At 34.3% G+C, this 19,920-nt stretch overlaps 2 protein-coding genes across 2 annotated transcripts in view; one reads left to right on the forward strand and one right to left on the reverse strand.

The window, feature by feature from the left end:
- The window catches only part of LOC115954326 (glutathione S-transferase zeta class-like), a 35,607-nt gene extending 34,424 nt beyond the window's left edge, over positions 1–1,183 (reverse strand). The window contains exons 1-3 of the mRNA XM_031072254.1: positions 1,012–1,183; positions 793–907; positions 645–701 (exon numbers count right to left, since the gene is read on the reverse strand). Of these exons, the coding sequence (XP_030928114.1) occupies positions 645–701; positions 793–907; positions 1,012–1,014 (175 nt within the window). The 5' untranslated portion in view covers positions 1,015–1,183. The remainder of the gene's footprint in view (positions 1–644; positions 702–792; positions 908–1,011) is intronic.
- A 6,451-nt stretch (positions 1,184–7,634) lies between these two features.
- Positions 7,635–15,720, forward strand: LOC115953501 (splicing factor-like protein 1). The gene is made up of 2 exons (XM_031071187.1): positions 7,635–10,201; positions 11,291–15,720. The coding sequence occupies exon 1, from the start codon at positions 7,734–7,736 to the stop codon at positions 10,167–10,169; it is 2,436 nt and encodes an 811-aa protein (XP_030927047.1). The 5' UTR covers positions 7,635–7,733; the 3' UTR covers positions 10,170–10,201; positions 11,291–15,720.
- Positions 15,721–19,920: the final 4,200 nt, after the last annotated feature.

Raw genomic sequence — 19,920 nt, forward strand, 5'->3', positions numbered from 1 at the left:
CATGTTCTAATTTTAGATATGCTTGATCATTGTAATTTAAGAGATTGATGTACATGGGTATTTTGATTAATAAACTTTCGTTATTTATCAACAAAAGAAAAAAAAGAAAAAGAACTGTTTCAAGCTTTTTATGGTGTGAGCATCAATTAATTGTAGATTATAGTTATGATTAAGAAAAGTGTAAAATCCAAAAAAGAAAGGAAAGAAATGGAAAAAAGATGGTTAAAAATGAGATGAGTGTAATTAAGTTTATAGGCAGTATGAGATGCAGTTGATACCTGGAAATTGATGGCTTTTTTGTGAAGATCCTGAGGCAACAATGGATGGTGGTGGGGGTACTTTTCTTCTAAATACTGTGTAAGTTAGTTAGTTAGTTAGTTAGTTAGTTAGTTAAAAACTGTATGAAGAATTGATGATAATAAATAATTATAATAATAGGGAAAGTAGAATGAGGAAAAAAAAAAAAATAGATAGATACGAACATAACCAATAGGATTGAGCTTTGTAAACTCTTTTTAGTTACACCATGCATGCATACATACATACATACATACATAATTATTATTATTACTATTATTATTAATAAAAACAATAGTAGAAAGTAAAGTAAAGTAAAGGTCATCTGATACTAATTCTATTCTCACCGGGGCTGAATTGCTCTCCCTTCTCCAAGTTAACTGCTTTGTACTCATATTCCAGCCCTAATCATCATCATCATCATCATCATCAAAAATTAAGATAGACTGAAGAATTAATAAATAAATAAATAAAGAGAAATAAGAAAGAAAGTACCTTTCAAGTTGAGAGCAATAAGAACGCGGAACGAACAACTGCTCCTCCAGTGTGAATACAGTTTCAGCTTCAGCTTCAATTCACTTTCTTTCTTATCATCACCGCTTACGCTTGCCTAACCCATAAAATCAATTCAATTCAATAATATTACACACTACACTTTTTATACTATATTTTAGCAAACAAACCATATAGATAGATAGATAGATAGAGTAGTACCATATTTCAGTAAATTTGATCCGATTTGGTTTTGGTAAAACAAAAGATTTCTAATTCTTAACGAGGGAAAGCCACCGGCGATTTTGGTGTCATCTGATTCTGATTAATAGATATTATCCACAAAAAATAAGGAACAAAGATTCCTTTTCCCTTTCTCGTACTCCGTAGGAATAGCCGAATAATAATAAAAAGGGGAATATGCTAAACATCACATCACAAATCGCAATGTTTTATTACCTGATTATTTCATTTCATTTAGTATTTTAATTTTTTTAATCAATTTTATTATTTTAATTTAATATATAAATATATATATATATATATATTTTGATATAAATTTAATATTATTATTATCGCTACATTAATATTAATAACTAGTTGTTAACTCATGCTAAAACCTACCTATTTGTAAGGTACGCTAAAATAATTTTATAAAATCTTAAATTAATTAAGAAACTACACTATTGTATAATTTGTTATTATATGACTTCAATTTGTGTTACAACTTGATGAAAAAATCATTCCTTGAACATGCAATGGCTTACAAAAACAATTTCAGACAGTTTCAGATACAGCAAAAAAATAACTCAAAAATTCAGATATTAAAACTTCTAAAAGACCAAAAAATATTAAAGAGTCAGATAATTCACTGCTTAAAAATTATTGAAACAAAATAAAATATATATAACTAAACAATAGATAAATATAAGAAAAAGATAGGTTATATTCAAAAGAATAATTCATAACTATAACTATTGAAATGAATCAGAAGATTTAGAGCCTACAAATTATAGATAATATATATGTGTGTGTGTGTATGACTACACAAATTTAGATATTAAAACTTCCAGAATGCCAAAAAAAATATATAATTAAAGAATAAATTATTGAAACAATTCAAAAAATATATGACAATTCAAAAGAGAAATATAAGAAAAAGAAAAATGTACATGAACCCATAAAATAATTAGTTTTAAATTTTAACGGGTCTAAACTTTAAACAAGCCTTATCAGCAAGTGGCCCATGCTAAAAATGTTGAGCAGGAGCCCATGTTGAAATAATGAAAGTCATACCTCCTTTTAATATATTGTATATAAGCTTTCTGTCAAAGAAATTAACATACTTTTCTTTGACAGATTAATGGATTTAAATTTGAGAGACAGATAGCGCACATTTAAAACTTAAAAAATCAATTGTGCTCATTGTAGGGTCCCGATTAGTGGCCCAAACCCAAAATGTATGGGATCTCGACCCAATGAACCCAATACAATAAATTTGTAAAGAGTGGGTCAAATAACTAAACTCTAATGAGTCGAACAACGGTTAGTATTAAATTAAATGACAATCAAGCACGAATAAGAGGTACTAATATCAATAGACTTTCAATCCAAGGAAGTCACAATTATATATATATATATATATATATATATATATATATATATCAATCATAGTTGAATATAAGGACAATTTTGATTGCTACAATGTTTTCTTTCTATTTTTCTGATCCCCTTCCATGAAGGGTCTTTCACCCTTATATATCCCACTTTGGACCATCTTCACCATACATCTATTGATCATCCGAGCCCTTACTTGAGTATCTGTCCCATCAAACACCCCATTTAGTTTTCTGTGAGTTGTGGTAACCAAGGTAGTACTGTTCAGAGGTCTTCTCCACATAAATGCATCCAGAAAGGTAGCTGCAATGCATTTAATGTGGTAATGTACCAAGAAAAAAATAATAATAAAGGCTCATAATAAACAAAGATAGCCTAAAATCATTTCTTAAGGATTGTGATAATTCTTCAAAATCCATGACTTTAACAAATTCAAGTGTGGCATAAAATTGATGAATTCTTAGCATTTAACCAAATCAAAGAACGTAAAATGCTTGAATTAACACAAAATAAGTACAATAATACTTTCTAATAATTTTATAAATATGCAAAATTAAGCCATTATCACTTAGGTATTGATTAGGCATGTAAACTGTTAATGTAATATTCTCAGTAGTAGTCCATCAATAGTGTAGGCGTAGTTGCTAATTAACACATTGTCGTCAAGTACTAGAGGTGTGCAGTCAACCCATTGATATGCCAAAACCGATCCAATCCAAACTAACTTTTAGGAGTTGGTGGATTGGGTTGGGTTGCCATTTTTTTTTATAGTGGGTTGGGTTGGGTGCGAATCAACAAATTCAAAAATCCACCAAACCCAACCCAGCCTACCTATATTTAATATATATTTAAAATATATATCATATGGTTTTATTATTTACTCTTTTGATTTGGTGAACTACCAACAAATTTATAAGATTATATATTTACTTTTATTTTGTGTTGGTTTGATGCATTAATCAAATAGTTTGTAAAAATTTGGTACTTTGCTCAGGTTTGATTAGTAAATCTATTATTAGTGTTGGTGATCTTATAAATTTGTTGTTCTAATACTTGTCTTTTAAAAATATTAAAAAAAAAATGCTCATACCATGGGTCTAACCCGATCCACATAGTTTGGGTTGGGTTGGAAACCTATGATGGTTTCAGTTAGATTGAGTTTTTACAACCCGACCATGGTGGGTTGGATTGAAAAACCCCTCAACCCAACACATGCATACTCCTATCAAGTACATTCATGCTCCCTTTAACTACACCTCATCCTTATGCTATGCTCAAGGTTAAGGGTTAATAGCAATGGCCATATCCTGATAGGGCACACAAAATGCTATGCTAAGTTTGTTTATCAATGTATTCAAGGTATGTGAGAGACCTGGCCCCTGGCCCCTGGCCCCATTTTTATGGTGTTGGGCCAAATCCATATGAATGGGTGGAGTCGTGTTGTAAGAGATCGGGCCCCCGGCCCCCCTTTTTTAGGATGTCGGGCCAAACCCACGTGAATGGGTGGAGTCCTGTTATTGCCTCTCAAAATAGAGGTTCGACTAATTATATTTTTCCTTTTAGATTAAAAGTTTTACAATGGAGTCGCCACTTATTTAATTATTGGAATAAATAAGAAAACCAAAATTGAAAAATTTCTCATTTTATTAATTTATAATTGAATTTACATTGATCATAGGAAAATTACATAGTTTTGGTCCTAAATATAATCTAAGATAAAATACATGGTTTTGTTTCCTAGTTACAATCTAAAAATCGAAAATTACATAGATAAACATTTGATCTACTAACCCTTGATCTAAGCTCGGAGGCTATGTTACAAGGTGGGAAGGTATTAGGCACCTACCTTGCCCGGTGAAGCCGGTTTTCTAGACTATGGTGGCCAACATTCATATCACATCATCCAATATGTTATCAATAATTTGCATGTTGAATTTAAAGTGTGTGCATGTGATAAACCCTAATTCAATTTATTAAGCATTTCATTTGGATTGAAAAATAAATTATAGTGAATGTGTGTGGATGGTGATATCCTAGATTCAAGAATTAAAAAGAATTATTAAACAAACATCTTTTTCATGTTTTTGATATGGATTTAAGATTGAAACTAGTGTTATACATGAACATGTGATGAACAACCAAGAACATATGAAAAACATATAAGAACATTTAAGAATATTCAAACATATTCAAGAGAATTTAAATAGTTACTATCATGTTTTAATCTTAAATTCTCATCATGGTAACACAAAAAATAGTTAGGGAAATAGATTATACCTTCATGCAAGATTTATATGGTGGAGGAAAAAAAGAGTTAGGAGAGGAAGAATGAGTCTCACTCAATACCTTGAGTCTTAGGAAGACCAAGATATGACAATACTACTCAACTTCACTAGAACTCAAGAGAAGAGAAGAGAGGGGGTTTTTGTGTTGTGTCTTGGAATGAAGGAGAGAAGAGGTTTATATAGTAGTGGTAGAGAAAATATGAATGGAAAGCCATTTAATGAGGGTTGACAAAGAATCATGAACCTAGACCTCATTTTAGCCTTGGGGGAAGTCTAGTGCATTAAATGGAAAGATTGGTGGGAGTTAGGAGTAAGCCAAAATTCGGTTTTCCTATAGCTGTTGTAACAGCCTGTAGAGCCAACTTCGAATAGTCATATCTGACTCAATTTTGATTGGAATTGTCTCGTTCTTATACTCAAATTGAAGCCCCAGATGTCTAATTTTTGGAAAAATTAACCACATTCACAGATTCAAAATATTCTGAGAGATATAGATGAAATGGTATGTAAGTTCATTTGTTAGAAAATGATTTCAGCACAATTAACATTAATATGTCTCAAATTAGCTCCCAATTAACATTAGATAGCTCCAATCACTTCTATTTTAGACTTAATTGGTTCCAAATTTACCATAATTAAAAGATAATTGCACAAATTACTCATTGAATAATTAATGTTTAACTATCTAGTTAATTAAGTGTATGCAACCCCACTGTAAAATATAGTCCTAATCAATCAAATTATGACACATCATCGTTCTCAAATTGATTATACTTATAACAAATTGAAATCAATTATTCATAATTACATGTAGTCGGACTCAATTTGTGATAGTACATCTCGGCCATTAAAACTTGATTTGATGATAACTTTCAATCTGATAGTCCAATTAGAGCTTATAATTTGTCGATTTGATCGTTACAACATCAAGATCATTTTGGTGAAATGAGATAATGATCTAGTGACTAAAATAAAGATGCATATTTCTAAGGTGAAATTACTCTTTTACTCTCTATGTCAGGTTAAATGCAGGTTGCAAAATGGGGTGTCAACAAGGTAAAATGATTGTGAAGGACTTCTAACCTTTTGGTTTAGTTAGAAGCTAACTTCAAATTGGTATTTTGAGCAAGTGGCATTAGCCATATTACAAATTTGAGTATATGTTAGTGCCCTACCCCTAAAGATTAGGGATCAACTTAAAGACCTTATGTATAATCATAAGTATTGTCCATGTCACCTAAGTTTCAATTACCCTATTTAGTAGCTATGGATGAGCGATTGATTGACATAGTTGATTAGAACATGTGATGGTGCTAGGTCAGCTTTGCTTGTCACGTAGACGTGTTATATAGTTCCTTCCTAGAAGGATCTTCAATAGTGGGTTAGGGTTTGAGATTAAGTGTTTAGGCTAGTATAGCTATGGTTCATTAGCAAAGGGAAAATGCTAGGGACACAAAAAAAGTTTATAACTTTTGTCACAACTCGCCATGTGACGAGATGTGAATGATGGAGGTAAAATGGTAGGTCCAAATCTCCACCACTTACAACTTGCCACTTGGTAAATTGTGGCAAAAGTTGTGGACTTTTTTGTATCCCTAGCATTGCTCTTAGCAAAGTAGGTTGGTGATGCTTGGTTTAGCCTGCCCTTGGCTCAATTGAAAGAGAGTAGGTCATGTGAAGCATTATTGGCCTTGGGCTTGAGGAGCCATACATCCAACTATGGGGCATGGTTTATTGGGGGCCAAGCTTGGGCCACCAATAATGTTGGCTCATTGAAAACTAGTTATTGGTCAATAAGGTGGACCTTGTTTGGCCACACTTTTGTAGTTGAGTTCACAAAAGAGAGGATTGTAGGTTTCATGGAGTGCTCTATATAAGTGGGGGTGAGGGATTCGAACTTGGGTTCTACTTAAAGGAAAACTAGACAATACCACCAAACTAATAAGTGGTATTGAAGTGTCATTAGATCTATTACTCGTATAATATATGTATATATTTGATGTATCTTGGTTGTCGCCTCCTTCCAATTGGATTAAAATGAACTTTGATGCTGCATGTAGGGAAGAAAAAAACCACAATAGTAGTGGTTAGTAGAGATTATATGGGTAATACCTTGAAAGCTTAGTCTGACTAGTTTCTTTCCAGTAGTCCATTGGTGGGGGAAGCTAAAGCAGCTTGGAGTGCCATGATGCTTGCTGCTAGTGAAGGTTATGAGAATATCATTATAGAGGGTGATGCTTGGAATGTTATTGAGCACGTAATGCAGATGTTGATCCCAATTGGAGCATTAAATCTTTATGTGATGATATTTTGTATTTTGTAAAGTACTTTAACAATGTAAAATTTTCTTTTGTTTGTAGAGGGCAATGTATCTGCCCATCTTTTGGCCCAATGGGCAACTCTTGTAAATTGGACTGGGCCGGTTTCCATCTCTTATCTGCCTTCTTCGATTTTGCCGGTTTTGGATAGAGATGGAATTTGGCCCTGTTCTTTTGTTTCTCCCTTTGTTCAGGTTGAGCAATAAAGTTCTTATTTAGCCAAAAAAAAAAAACCTTCATATTGATCACATTTGATCTAGTATTCCTTGTACAACAACAAAAGACAAATAATCTACTAGGAAACCAACAATTGTCAACTAAACAAGCTCACATCTACCACAACCACAAGTCCACAACCATCCTATGAATTACGAGATGCATGGACAACAATTATAATTTATAAGCAAACTCTAAAGGTCAGAAATCAGAAGGAATTGGACAGGTCTTGATGCCCCATTTCTTCCAAACTCTAAAAAGTCTTCTCTAATCTCAACAGTCACTTCCTTTCGGGCCCCCACAAGGCCAGCCCAAATTAATAATGTCAGGGCTTGGGCCTACGACTCTAGCCCATTGAAGGGAATTGTATTTAAACTTTCACTTGGGGCACGTATGTCGCCAAGTCTCCTACACCAAATAAAGCTCTAGCCTCTAGCTTTTTTCCTCTGCCTCATAAATCTCTGAGAGATTCACATTTCTCAGATACACAAACAAACAGTGAAAAATCATGGAAGCAGCAGCAGCAAACATCAACGAAGCGCAAATCGAAACCCTAGACCCTCCTCTTCCTCCTCCACCGGAAACCCTAGAATCCTCTTACTACCACCAAAACCAACCACAACCACCACCTCCTCACTCCGAAACCCTAATCCCAGATCAAAACCCTTGCAACGATTTTCCCCAAAATACCCTCGACGACAATAATAATTCCTCTTTTCCCACCAACAAACCCTTGCTTTCCGAAAACGGCGGCTTGACCAACAACACCCACAGCGGCACCGGCACCACCGACAAGGATTGTTCCGGCGGCGAAGAGGAAACCACCAGCCGACGTAGTCGCCGCCGCAGCCGATGGGATCCGCAGCCCGATTCTAACAACAATAACAGCATCGTTGTCTACGGCGTCGATAGCAGCAACCAGAATGGCAACGGCAGTGGCGAATCGGGCAGTGGGCCGCGGAAGAGGAAGTCGCGATGGGCCGACGATGAGCCCAAGCCCCTGCCGACTTCGTTGCCGATTCAGCTCCCTGATTTCATGAAAGAACTCACTGGAGGTATTGAATTTGATCCTGAAATTCAAGCTTTGAATAGTAGGCTTTTAGAGATTAGTCGAATGTTATCGTCTGGTTTGCCTTTAGATGATAGACCTGAAGGGGCTCGATCTCCTTCACCGGAACCGATTTATGATAATATGGGAATTAGGATTAACACTAGGGAGTATCGTGCTCGAGAGAGATTGAACCGAGAGAGGACTGAGATTATTTCCCAGATTATTAAACGTAACCCGGCTTTTAAGCCGCCTGCGGATTATAGGCCACCCAAGCTTCAGAAGAAGCTTTATATACCGATGAAGGAGTACCCGGGTTATAATTTTATCGGGCTTATTATCGGGCCAAGAGGGAATACCCAGAAGAGGATGGAGAGGGAGACGGGTGCTAAGATTGTGATCCGGGGTAAAGGGTCAGTGAAGGAGGGTAGGTTGCAGCAGAAGAGGGATTTGAAGCCTGATCCTTCTGAAAATGAGGATTTGCATGTGTTGGTTGAGGCGGATACGCAGGATGCACTTGATGCTGCAGCGGGGATGGTGGAGAAGCTGTTGCAGCCGGTGGATGAGGTGTTGAATGAGCATAAGAGGCAGCAGCTTAGGGAGCTGGCGGCATTGAACGGGACAATAAGGGATGAAGAGTATTGTAGGTTGTGTGGTGAACCGGGGCATCGGCAGTATGCGTGCCCTTCGCGTACTTCGACTTTTAAGAGTGATGTGTTGTGTAAGATATGTGGTGATGGTGGGCATCCAACTATTGATTGTCCAGTGAAAGGGACTACTGGAAAGAAGATGGATGATGAGTATCAGAACTTTTTGGCAGAGTTAGGAGGTTCAGTTCCTGAGTCATCAACCAAACAAAGCACTATGTTGGCACTTGGTTCTGGAACTAGTAATTCAGAAAGCAATCCTCCTTGGGCTAATAATACTAGGAATGCTGTTAGTACATCACATGCTGGATTAGGGGCAACTGTGGTCAAACCCACGAAGGAAATTGATGATACAAACTTGTATATTGGGTACTTGCCACCTACTCTTGACGATGATGGTTTGATCAGTTTGTTTTCACCTTTTGGTGATATTGTGATGGCTAAGGTTATCAAGGACAGGGTTACTGGACTGAGCAAAGGGTATGGTTTTGTGAAGTATGGAGATATTCAAATGGCCAATAATGCCATTGCAAGCATGAATGGTTATCGGCTAGAGGGGCGGACTATTGCGGTGAGAGTTGCCGGTAGGCCTCCTCAGCCTGTTGTGCCTCCCGGCCCACCAGCCTCGGCAATGCCCACATATCCTGTTTCAAGCCAGCCCCTCGGTGCCTATCCATCTCAACAATTTGCAGCAGGTGGCCCTCTTGGGAATGCGCCACCTCCAAGTTACGGGGGCACTCCAGTTCCATGGGGACCTCCTGTTCCTCCTCACTATTCTCCTTATGCTCCTCCTCCCCCTGGTTCAACCATGTATCCTCCTGTCCAGGGTCAACCTATGCCACCTTATGGTGTACAGTATCCTCCACCTGTGCAGCCAGTTCCCCCTGGTGCCCCTTCTCAGCCTCCAACTTCAAGTGAAGCACAACAAAGTTACCCTCTTGGAGTGCAAACTGAAAACAGTACTTCTGCTCAATCTATACCAACCAATATGTATGGGAACTCTATGGCTGCAGCGCCACAACCTACATATCCCACATCTTCATATGGCTATCCATCTTATTACAGTGCAGTTCCACCGCCACCTCCGCCTCCTGCATCTGTTCCTGGCTCAACTGCTGATCAATCACAGGGCATTGGAAATGTTCCCTGGGCCACAAATCCACAGGTTCCCCCTCCTGGTTCTTCTGCAGAGAAGACAAACTATGGTGCAGATGCAGAGTATGAGAAGTTCATGTCAGAGATGAAATAATTTGGGTTCTTTTGTTACCAACAAGTTGATAGGTATGCCTTTCACATCCTTTTGCTTCAATTTGGTCCTGTTTACATTTACATTTTGGTTTTTTTCTAAAGCTCATTGACTTGATAGCTGCTCTGCCCATCTGATGAAGCTTGAACCTGATTTGGTCACTAACTATTTTATCCTTTAATTTTGTGAATATGATGGTTTAAATTTCTACTACTTAATTGATTTTTATTTTGATTAACAAGTGGTCTTTGCCCCCCCCTTTTTTTTATAAGATTAACAAGTGGTCTTTGCAGCATCCAGTTTAGTCAAAATGGAGCTAGGTATGAAGGGCACATAACTATATGTTGTGGCAAGTGAATATCTTTTTCACCTGTGAAAGCTAAATCAAAATGATAGCATCTCATAGATCTCTTGTTGGCATTGTTAGAAATTCAAGGATCTTAGTTAAGATTTTAAGTCACATGTAATTGGGAAAAAAAAAACGTTTTTATTTAAAGTTGTGTGTTTCTATGGTAAATTGCCCTTCTGTTAGATTATAATTTTGTTGTTCTAGAGCAACCTTCTTCTACCGTGTTATGAGTGTGCAGCATTTTAGAAAGAGGAATAGAGGATGCAAGAATGTAAAAAGCTATAGCATAATGATTTTAAAGATGATGTATCCGTGTACCCTGTTATACTTGGATACATTATATGTCTCTTGGTCGTTTTTATATATGACGGGTTTTTTAGAGAACAGGTGAGACAGCAATCCAAATAAATTATTATGATATTATTCAACATCCTGGTTTGATATTCATTGACATGCCAACATTTGGAGAGGAAAGCCTATGTTTTAGGTGCTGCTTTAATAAAGGTTTTCCTTTTTTTCCCCATTACTTTTTTCATCCTCAAAGCATTAGCATGCAGTGATGGAGTTAATCTTGTGTCTATAATTTCACTTACAGTTCCCACACCTTGTTCTGAGCAAAAGATTTATATCTTTTCTAAACAATAATTTTCTACCTGTAATAAATTATTTTGTATAATTAAGATTTAGTGTATGCCCCTCACTGTAAAATTAGTTTCTTATCTTATTTTTGCTGTTCTTAACTCTTCTTCATTGTTATTATGTAAAATTTTGACAGGCTGATGTTTCATGGAGATGTGTCAACCTGATTTCTTTCCTCTTGCCATGATTTTGTTGGAAGTTGGGACTCACATCTTTAACCTTGCTGTGCTGTTATGACATTTGCAGAGACTTGGAGTAGTTCAGCTTGTAGAGTCTTGTATTGGAGAAGCCACTTATATGATTATTATTATGAATCTCTGGGTGCTCTTGTAGGACTTAAAATTCTTTTGTTGCTTGCTTGTTACCTTTTACAGAATGTCTGTCTCCTAATGTTTTCTTTCTATCAGTTATCTGAACTTTTTTCCAATATTATGTTACTGACGTTTTATGTTACATCTCATTCGACCTTTTTGGGTTGCTAACTTTTGTTGATTGCTTTTCCTAACTTGTTTTTAGTTTTGATCATAATGACCATTTTTATTTTGAGGATTTTTTGGCTATCCTAATGCTATGGTGCTGAAGCTGTCTCTTGCACGCCCTTTTCCATACTGTAAAGAAGGTAAATATGCCTTATTATTTAAGGTATTTTGGGGTAGGTGGAAGAAGTACCTTGCTTATGACTTTGTTCTTATATTCATTATGCTTCTAAGCGTACGCAATGTCTTTTGATGTCTTCTTTCAGTTCTTATGTGGCAGGTAAAAGAATTCAGAATTGTGTGGCTATTAAAGATATTAGATTTTGGCAGTCTGCATATTTCCTCCATTAGCTGTTAAATTGACCAATTGTGCAGGGTTTGAAATTTTTGAGGGGTTTGACTTGATTTATTAAGTTACAAAATTATAAAATTAGTGGCATTTTTTGTTTTTAGTTGAAGTCATTATGATGGTATGGTTTATGGTATGGATGAAATGTCAGTCAAGCCTGTGAATAGTTTGATTGAAGCATTGTTTTCTGGTGAGCAGAAATTAATGAACAATGTTAAGAAGAGCATTAGCAGAGGACAGAGTTTGGCTCCAACCACCAATAGGAAGATGCCATTTATACTTGTCATGTGCACTGCATGACTCACTTAACTCAACTAACCAAGTGAGTCATGTGCAATGCATATAGCAAGCCACATGGCATCTTTCTATTGGTGGTTGGAGCCAAATCTTTTCCATTAGCAAAACAATTGGTTTGTACGATTTCCCCCCAGATATCAGCTCCTAAGTGTTCTAGAAGTAAGGTTTACTTTGATTAGGAAGAGGTGACATTTACCCACGTAAGTTAACAAGTTATGGAATGTATTTTCAGAATGATAAAAAAAGAATATAAAAAGAATTTTACGGCATAAACTCTTTTAAATTCATCATGTGGTTACAAAAGGCAATACGGATAATTTTAAATGCACATCTCCTACTTTGGAATTAGGAATAGAGTCTTGCAAGTGATTGTGTGTGCATATTGCACGTAAACAGCTTTATTCCCATCCATGGATACCTAAAGGTGTTATACATGTTTATGGACTCGGTGTGGATTTAATATTTCTAAATAGTATCCAATAGTCCTATAGCTCAATTGGTTGGCACCTCTTAGTGTTTCCAAAGGAGGCAGGTTATAAGGTAAGTACTTTGTAATTCAATATTTTGGCCATAATTTGATTATGTCCATCATTTGATTGGCACTGATTTCAGAAAGTGCTCAAAACGATGACTTCAATGAAGTTATTATTGCATATTTTAGTCATAAAACATTTGCAAGTTAGGCCCTAGAAGAGTATAAAGGTCCATCATACATTGGCAAGTTTTAAATTTTCATTTTGCATGTTATATATATGTCTGGTAGTGCATACAATCAGTTCACTTCATAAGGGGCACTTGTGATCTCACTTGTTCTGATTCATGTGTAATAGTCTAGAATCCATTTGTGTTGATATTTTCCAGTTTTCATGCACACCTATTAAACAATAATTGTAGATGCCTTGGTTGCTTTTGCTATCATATTTATGCTCTTTACTTGGCAATGCCTTGCATAATATGGGCTTCTTAACAAATTTGTTGGTACTCAATATACATGTATATAGCAAACAAAGTTTGTAACACAACTCCTTAGATGGTCACGATTTTTAACAGATTATGCTTTCTTTTTCTTAGAAATTGGTTATTTGGTTTACATGTTTAGATGATCCCCAAATTATTCTTCTAACTAAATAAATTGAAAATTCTGACAACAAATCTTAATGATAACGTCAATTTACAACTATTCTCCTTGCAAGCTCTGAAATAAGAGTTTATGGTTTGTTATGGTAAATTGGTTACATATTGAATTGAACAGTAGTGTTCAAGCTACTTGTCTTTTGTTGATGTTAATAGTGTGAGATAATCTTTCTCTAGGGTTAGGCTGTGTATATTTGTGGCTGTAGACATGTAAGCTATTGAATAATTTTTGTGCCATGAGATTAAGAAAGGTGGAATATGTTGTGTGTCTTCTATAATACTCCACCTTCTATGTTCAATAAAGTAAAAATGTTTTTTTGGAAAGTAGTTTGTTTTCTCATTTGTCTTTTTTAGGTTAACTGGCTCTATTTTTAATTGATAATTAACAAATTCACACAATGGATTCTGAAGTCTGAACACAAGTTGTCACCCTCCACCCCATTCTTAAGTGATTTGAGCTAGAACTAATTACCAACTGAGAGTTCTTTTTCATACTTCTAAAGTTTGTGTTTTTGTGTGAAAGAAACATCTCCCCCCTCCCTCCCAAGGAAAAAAGAGGAAATTACTTTGATGTTCTTATTATTGGATGATGATAACAGCTACACTAATAGCTGGTACATAGATTCTTTTATGTATGTATCACTTGTTTTGTATGAGCTATAACCTATCTGCATATTTCTTGTTATCTGGACTGTGCTTTTCTTGACAACAAATTTCTAATTGAACAAAGTACCAGGGACTGATGCTCTTGTCAATCTCTATGAGCATGATTTGTTATTAACTTTTGACTTATCCAGTTATTCCCTTTTGCTCTTTGCAATGTGTCTTGCATCTTCTGTACTGCTAAAGCAACAGTTAATACAATTGCAGTTTCTCCTTTTATAGGCTGATTAGCCTTTTTGACTTATTCACTTTAGATGAGACCGTTCCTCCAAGAACATAGCAAATGCCCTCACCCATGTGTCAGGTAATTTTAGAATTATCCTGTGGAGCTGGCCCTCATGTTGGGCTTGGAAAGGAACCTAACTTTTTTACACCATGAGGGTTGCTGTTTGTTAGCTATTGTGAGGCAAGAGAAATTTTAGTTCTATCCATGGCTGTGGAAGTCTAGAGAATGTTTTCTACCTTGAAATTGTTGTCTTGTTTGTAACAGATGAGAAGGGGAAATTTTTGTCAAAAGAAAATTTCTATGTTGGCTTATAATCATTTTGCTTGTTTAGGCAGGGGTGGGGTCCAGCATTTTCTGATTCCTATGTTAGAAATTGAAATAGGAAGTCTGTTCTATATATCTGTAGGTTTTGCATTGAATGAGGTTCTAGTTAGACATTTGGGGCTTTAAAAGTTTAGCTTAACATTGATTGTTGAAGAATTTCTTGGAGTACTGGAATAAAACATTAATTTCTTGATGTTTCCTGGCCATGTGTTGATGCATCCATTCATATCTGGGAATCTTTTAGCTTGTACTGCCTTTTGTTTTGGTCATGAAGTGGGATATGGAATGTGTGGGCATTTGTTGACTTCTTCACTGGCCTTGCAGCTTAAGCACAAACAAGGTCACAAGCATTTCCTTGCCACTTGGCAGTCTGTGATTTGCACATTTTTAATTTTTCATTGACAGTTGCTTGATCACATGACTGCATGCAAAGTACCCCCACCGTATAGATTTGTCTTTTGAGATTCTGCAAAACTCAAGCAGATCCTGCAGGTTTTTGTGAAGTATTATCACTGTGCTAACATGATTGTGACTAAATTGGTCAGGATTTACATTTTTGAGATGATAGAATGTTCTGAAAGGTGTTTTCTGTTGTGAGCTCGGCAGACCCTCATCAATGAAGATATTGCTTCAGCTATCGAACAAGTGTTTAATTATCTCAATTATTCTAGGGTGGGTTGGCCATTTATTTTGCCCTTTTTACATTTGGCTGGAGGAAATAAAGGAAGAAAACAGGGAAAAGGAGAGGAAAAAAAATGTTTTTGGAAGTTGTTGGGGAGGGTTGGGGGTTTCCTTTGGGGTTAAATGAGAATTCATGTTCCTTTAGTCTAGGCGTGCAAATGAGTAGGTCATCTTGTTACTTTGTTGTATGTAGCTATTGTACGATTCAATGATAAACAATATATTCCCCTTCATATATGGCACGATTGTTTTAGTTTTGGTCCTGGTAGTGGTGATGCCATTATAACCTAGTAAGAAAATTGAGCGACGGTGCTGGGCCATGATACACATTGTGTTCTTATCTCATATGCAGGTTTTTTATTGTGAACAATTCATAGCCTTAGTTTTATTTTTCAGATGAATAACATTTTGTGATTCAGTTTTGTTTGGTTCACGATTTATGTACATGGTAATGTATATCTGGACTGTGATTGGTTTTCTTTCATGATATTTATTTTATTTTATTTGTAAATGGTTGTCTTTTGTGATTTGTTTGTTCATTTGTGTGGTTTGTTATTTTGGAATGACCCAGTTGTGGCATACATATATTTGGGTAACTGGTTATGAGATCAAGATTCTAAGGTTTATAAATTCACGATTTTACATGGATGTTTATGATGGTAGGATGCCTGGATATATAGTGGTGGGCTAAATGTGATGAAAGCATATGGCATTGTGGTTAAGGGTGTTTTTGGGCTTTTCCTACCCAACATATTTAGGGCATTAAACGACGCCGCATTGGCAGGTTTGCTGTCTGCAGTCATATTTGTTAGTGGGGGTAAAATTTAGGCAGAATAGTTTAGATGCGATATATTAGGTTTCTTAATTAAATGAAACATGCATAAATAGTATTTAATTTTCCGAAGACAATTAAATTCAATACAATTGTGATTGAATTTAATTGGGAATTTTAATGAATACTTAAGTTTTATTATTTTTAGGGAAATACTTGTTTTATGCAAGTATCTCTAAATAATTTTTTTTTTTTTTAAATTACAATTTTGAGCTTGGAAATTGTGACTCAAATCACTATTTTTGTGCAACTTTCTCATCCGTAAAAGTGTATGCAACAAGTGTGTGTAATAAATACTACCTATAATAGTGTTGTTAAAAGCACACTTAAGTAGAATTAGAAAATGAACCAAGTTATTTATAAACAATTTGAGTTGGACTTGAGAAAAACTTGTTAATGTTCATTTGTTTAAGTTCAAGTCAACTTTAGGCTCAATTATAAAACGAGTTAAGCTCAAACATAATTATGAATTCGTGGACAAGCCAAGCCAGTGAAGATAAGGGCAAGGGCTTGAATTAACTATATATTTATATGTATACTTGTCCAAAAATATATTTATATAGACTTAAAATTGGATTGCATAACGTTCTAAATTGGTTCACATGATGTTAAATCATTATTTGTAGTTTATTTATAGCATAAACAACCTATTTGTAGAAAAAATTTATAGATTTGTGAAGGGGTAAAAGATTTTAGTTGGAATTTTACTTAATGTAGGAAATAAAATAATCAATTAATTTGTGAATAAGCTCGAACTTGCTCAATAAGTAAATGAACTAAACTTGAACTTATAATCTAATTTGGTGATGAGCGTGTTTGAAATAAAATTAAACTAACAAGTTTGAACTTTTAATACTTAAACCTACTTGTTTACAATCCCGTATTCAACTCCTTTGAAGCTCATAAGGTTAGGCTTAAAGTAAACCTCCATTTAATGAAGCATGGTTTATGATCTCTTTTCTAGTGTTTCTTTTTTGGTTTAGTTAATGGACGCTCTTAAAACATTTGTTAATAAATTATTTTAAGAAAGTTTTAATATCACTTTTATGAGAAAAAAAAAAAAAAAACTATAAAAAAATTTAGTTGCTTTTCTCTTTTCTAATAAAAAAGTTTCAAAAATATTTCATTAACCATTACTTTTAGAGAATCCGTTAGCTTTTCCCCTTCTTTTTTAGTGTTTTTTTTCAAAGAAGCACAACAAATGTTAAATTGCACAAAAAATAGTAAATTTTTGTTAGTGGAATGTAGTACTTTACCCCTATAACCTATTTCTATTTCAAGAGATTATTTGTAGCATAAAATTTTCCATACAACATATATGGTATTAATGGAATTTGAAAATGGCATGATTTAAATTGTTAGGAATTTTAGTTCTTCCAGTATAAATTTATATTTTTAATAATTAAGATATTAGATATTATAGAAGTAAAAGAACTATTGTATTATTGGGGTAATGATTTAGTGATGATGGTGGTGGTGGTGACGAAGGTGGACGGTAGTGGTGATGATAATGTATAACTGTAATGGTGATGGCAATGGGTGGCTATGAAAATTGTAGCAGTAGCATTGTTATGGTGTTGGTTGTGGCAACGATTAGCAACTATAGTAATGGTAGGTGGTATGAGAATAATAATGTTATAATGTTGAAGTGAACTTTTGTAGAGATACGTAAATATTTCATCAAGTTTATACCTTAATTTTCCCATCTCTTTTGAAACTTAAACTTTAATTTTATTCATTCTACTTAGGGGGATTACACTTTTCTACCATAAAATTATATCATATTTTACACTTCGTCTCTTAAATTATCGAAATGAACAATTGACTTCCTAGGTTATAATTTTGTAACACTACACCCCATGCTGTCTGTTTTGGTGTAAGTCTAATGAAATTTAATATTAAAAAACCAATTCACCTCTCACTCCAAAACAAATGATAGAGGGTAAATAGGTTATTTAATACTTCAATCCATTAGACTTAACACCAAAATAGACGGCAGAGAGTTAAGTGTTATAGAATTATAACTTTAGGAGGTCAATCATGCATTTTAATAGTTCATGGGATAAAATGTAAAATGAGATATAGTTTAGAGTAAAAAAGTGTAATTTCTGCTCATGGATTCTTTACATGTCAAACATTTATCGAAAACATAGACTTATTGAATTTAAGATTTAAGCTTTATATTTCTCTTAATTTAAAATTTCATAGAAGACAGCTATTATTGGCACAACATATGAGATAATCCATTCTCCATCAAACACAAAATTAGTTGAAAGCCAAAGACATAAGAATAGTAATTTGCTCTTAGAATCGGAGTCGACATTGAAAAGGGGTGGCGGTCGGAAGTACGAGTTTTGAATTAGTAACGAGTTAATCAAAATTAGCAAGTCTTGGGTCTTTGTCGCCCATTTTCTACTTTAGGATAAGCATAAGTCTTTTTTCCCTTGTCTTGCGAGTTAAAAGCCTTTTTTATGATAAGGTCCCAGTTCAATCATCAATGCTCTAAATGGGATTTTTGAGACCCATATTGTCCAACAGAGTGTCTTGTTGCTGCTTCTTTTTCTGCCTAGTCTATAGTATGTTTCTTTTTTGTTTGTTGAAGAACTTACATTGACACAAACTATATCTAGTTTTTTGAGATTAGAAAGTTTAGGAATTAGGAGTAAAACATTTTCACAACACTCTTATTTTGAGCTGTAATTTTTTATTATTATTTTATTTCTTTTTATTTTGACTTACGGTAATCTAACATCTTAGCTTGTTGTGGGATTTTATTGTGCATGTTAAAGAACAAATATGAGATAAATGTTTAAGATTTAATAACTTTACATTTTCAAATTATTTATTTATTTTAAGAGAAATTAAGAAATTTATCAAGCTTATTTATAGGCTTATAGCTTTAACCTGAGAAGTTTATCAGGTTTATTTACAGCTTTAATTTAAGAAGTTTATTTAGCTTATTTACAATATTTTGAAGTATACTTTTGCGGCTTTTGCCTAATGTATTTTATAAATACAATACAAACTTATGAAAATAAACTCTTCCAAACTACCATTGCTATTAACCAAAATATACTTTATGATGACATTTATACTAGGGCATTTGTATCATGAAGATGTATATAATAGAAAAATATGTTTAATTTACACATTTAAACCCTAAAATTACTCATATCAGTCAAATTACAGATGTGTAAATTTGCAAAATTACTACAGTAAACTTGTAAATATACACACTGTAGATTTGTATATCATTATTTTTAATTTTTTTTTCTCTCACCTTTTGTCTCATCAAATTCCTCTCTTTTTTTTCTCCATTTCTTTGTGAAAATAATAATAAATAAAGAATGAATAGTGATTATTTAAATAAAATAAAATGTATAGTATAATAGATAATATGATGTAAGTGTTTTTGAAAAATGAGTGTGAAATTAAAAAAAAAAAAGAAAAAGGTTTTTATACTAAAATAAACATGAATTTTTGCACAAACTGATGCAAATGTTACACAATTTTTTTTAATAAAAAATGTATTTAGTAATAATAGAAATTATGCAATCAATCCAACTTTTTTCTAAGGCAAATGTTACACAAATTTTTTTTTTTGGGTAGAAATGTGTTACTCAATTTCGAACAATGCAAAGGTCCTTGGCCAAAAAAAAAAAAAAAAAACCACCTTGATGAGGTCCCTGTCATCTTGCCCAAAAAACGAAATCCTAGGGAAGCTAACTTCATCGTAATTCAAACCCAGAGCTCCACAAATCAAACACACCCAAAAACCCAAAAA

The sequence above is a fragment of the Quercus lobata genome, chromosome 7, assembly GCF_001633185.2.
Source record: "Quercus lobata isolate SW786 chromosome 7, ValleyOak3.0 Primary Assembly, whole genome shotgun sequence".
NCBI lineage: Eukaryota > Viridiplantae > Streptophyta > Magnoliopsida > Fagales > Fagaceae > Quercus > Quercus lobata.

What these genes read in the sequence shown, in the direction of transcription:
- LOC115953501 (XM_031071187.1), top strand. Translation starts at nt 7,734, where the DNA reads ATGGAAGCAGCAGCAGCAAACATCAACGAAGCGCAAATCGAAACCCTA.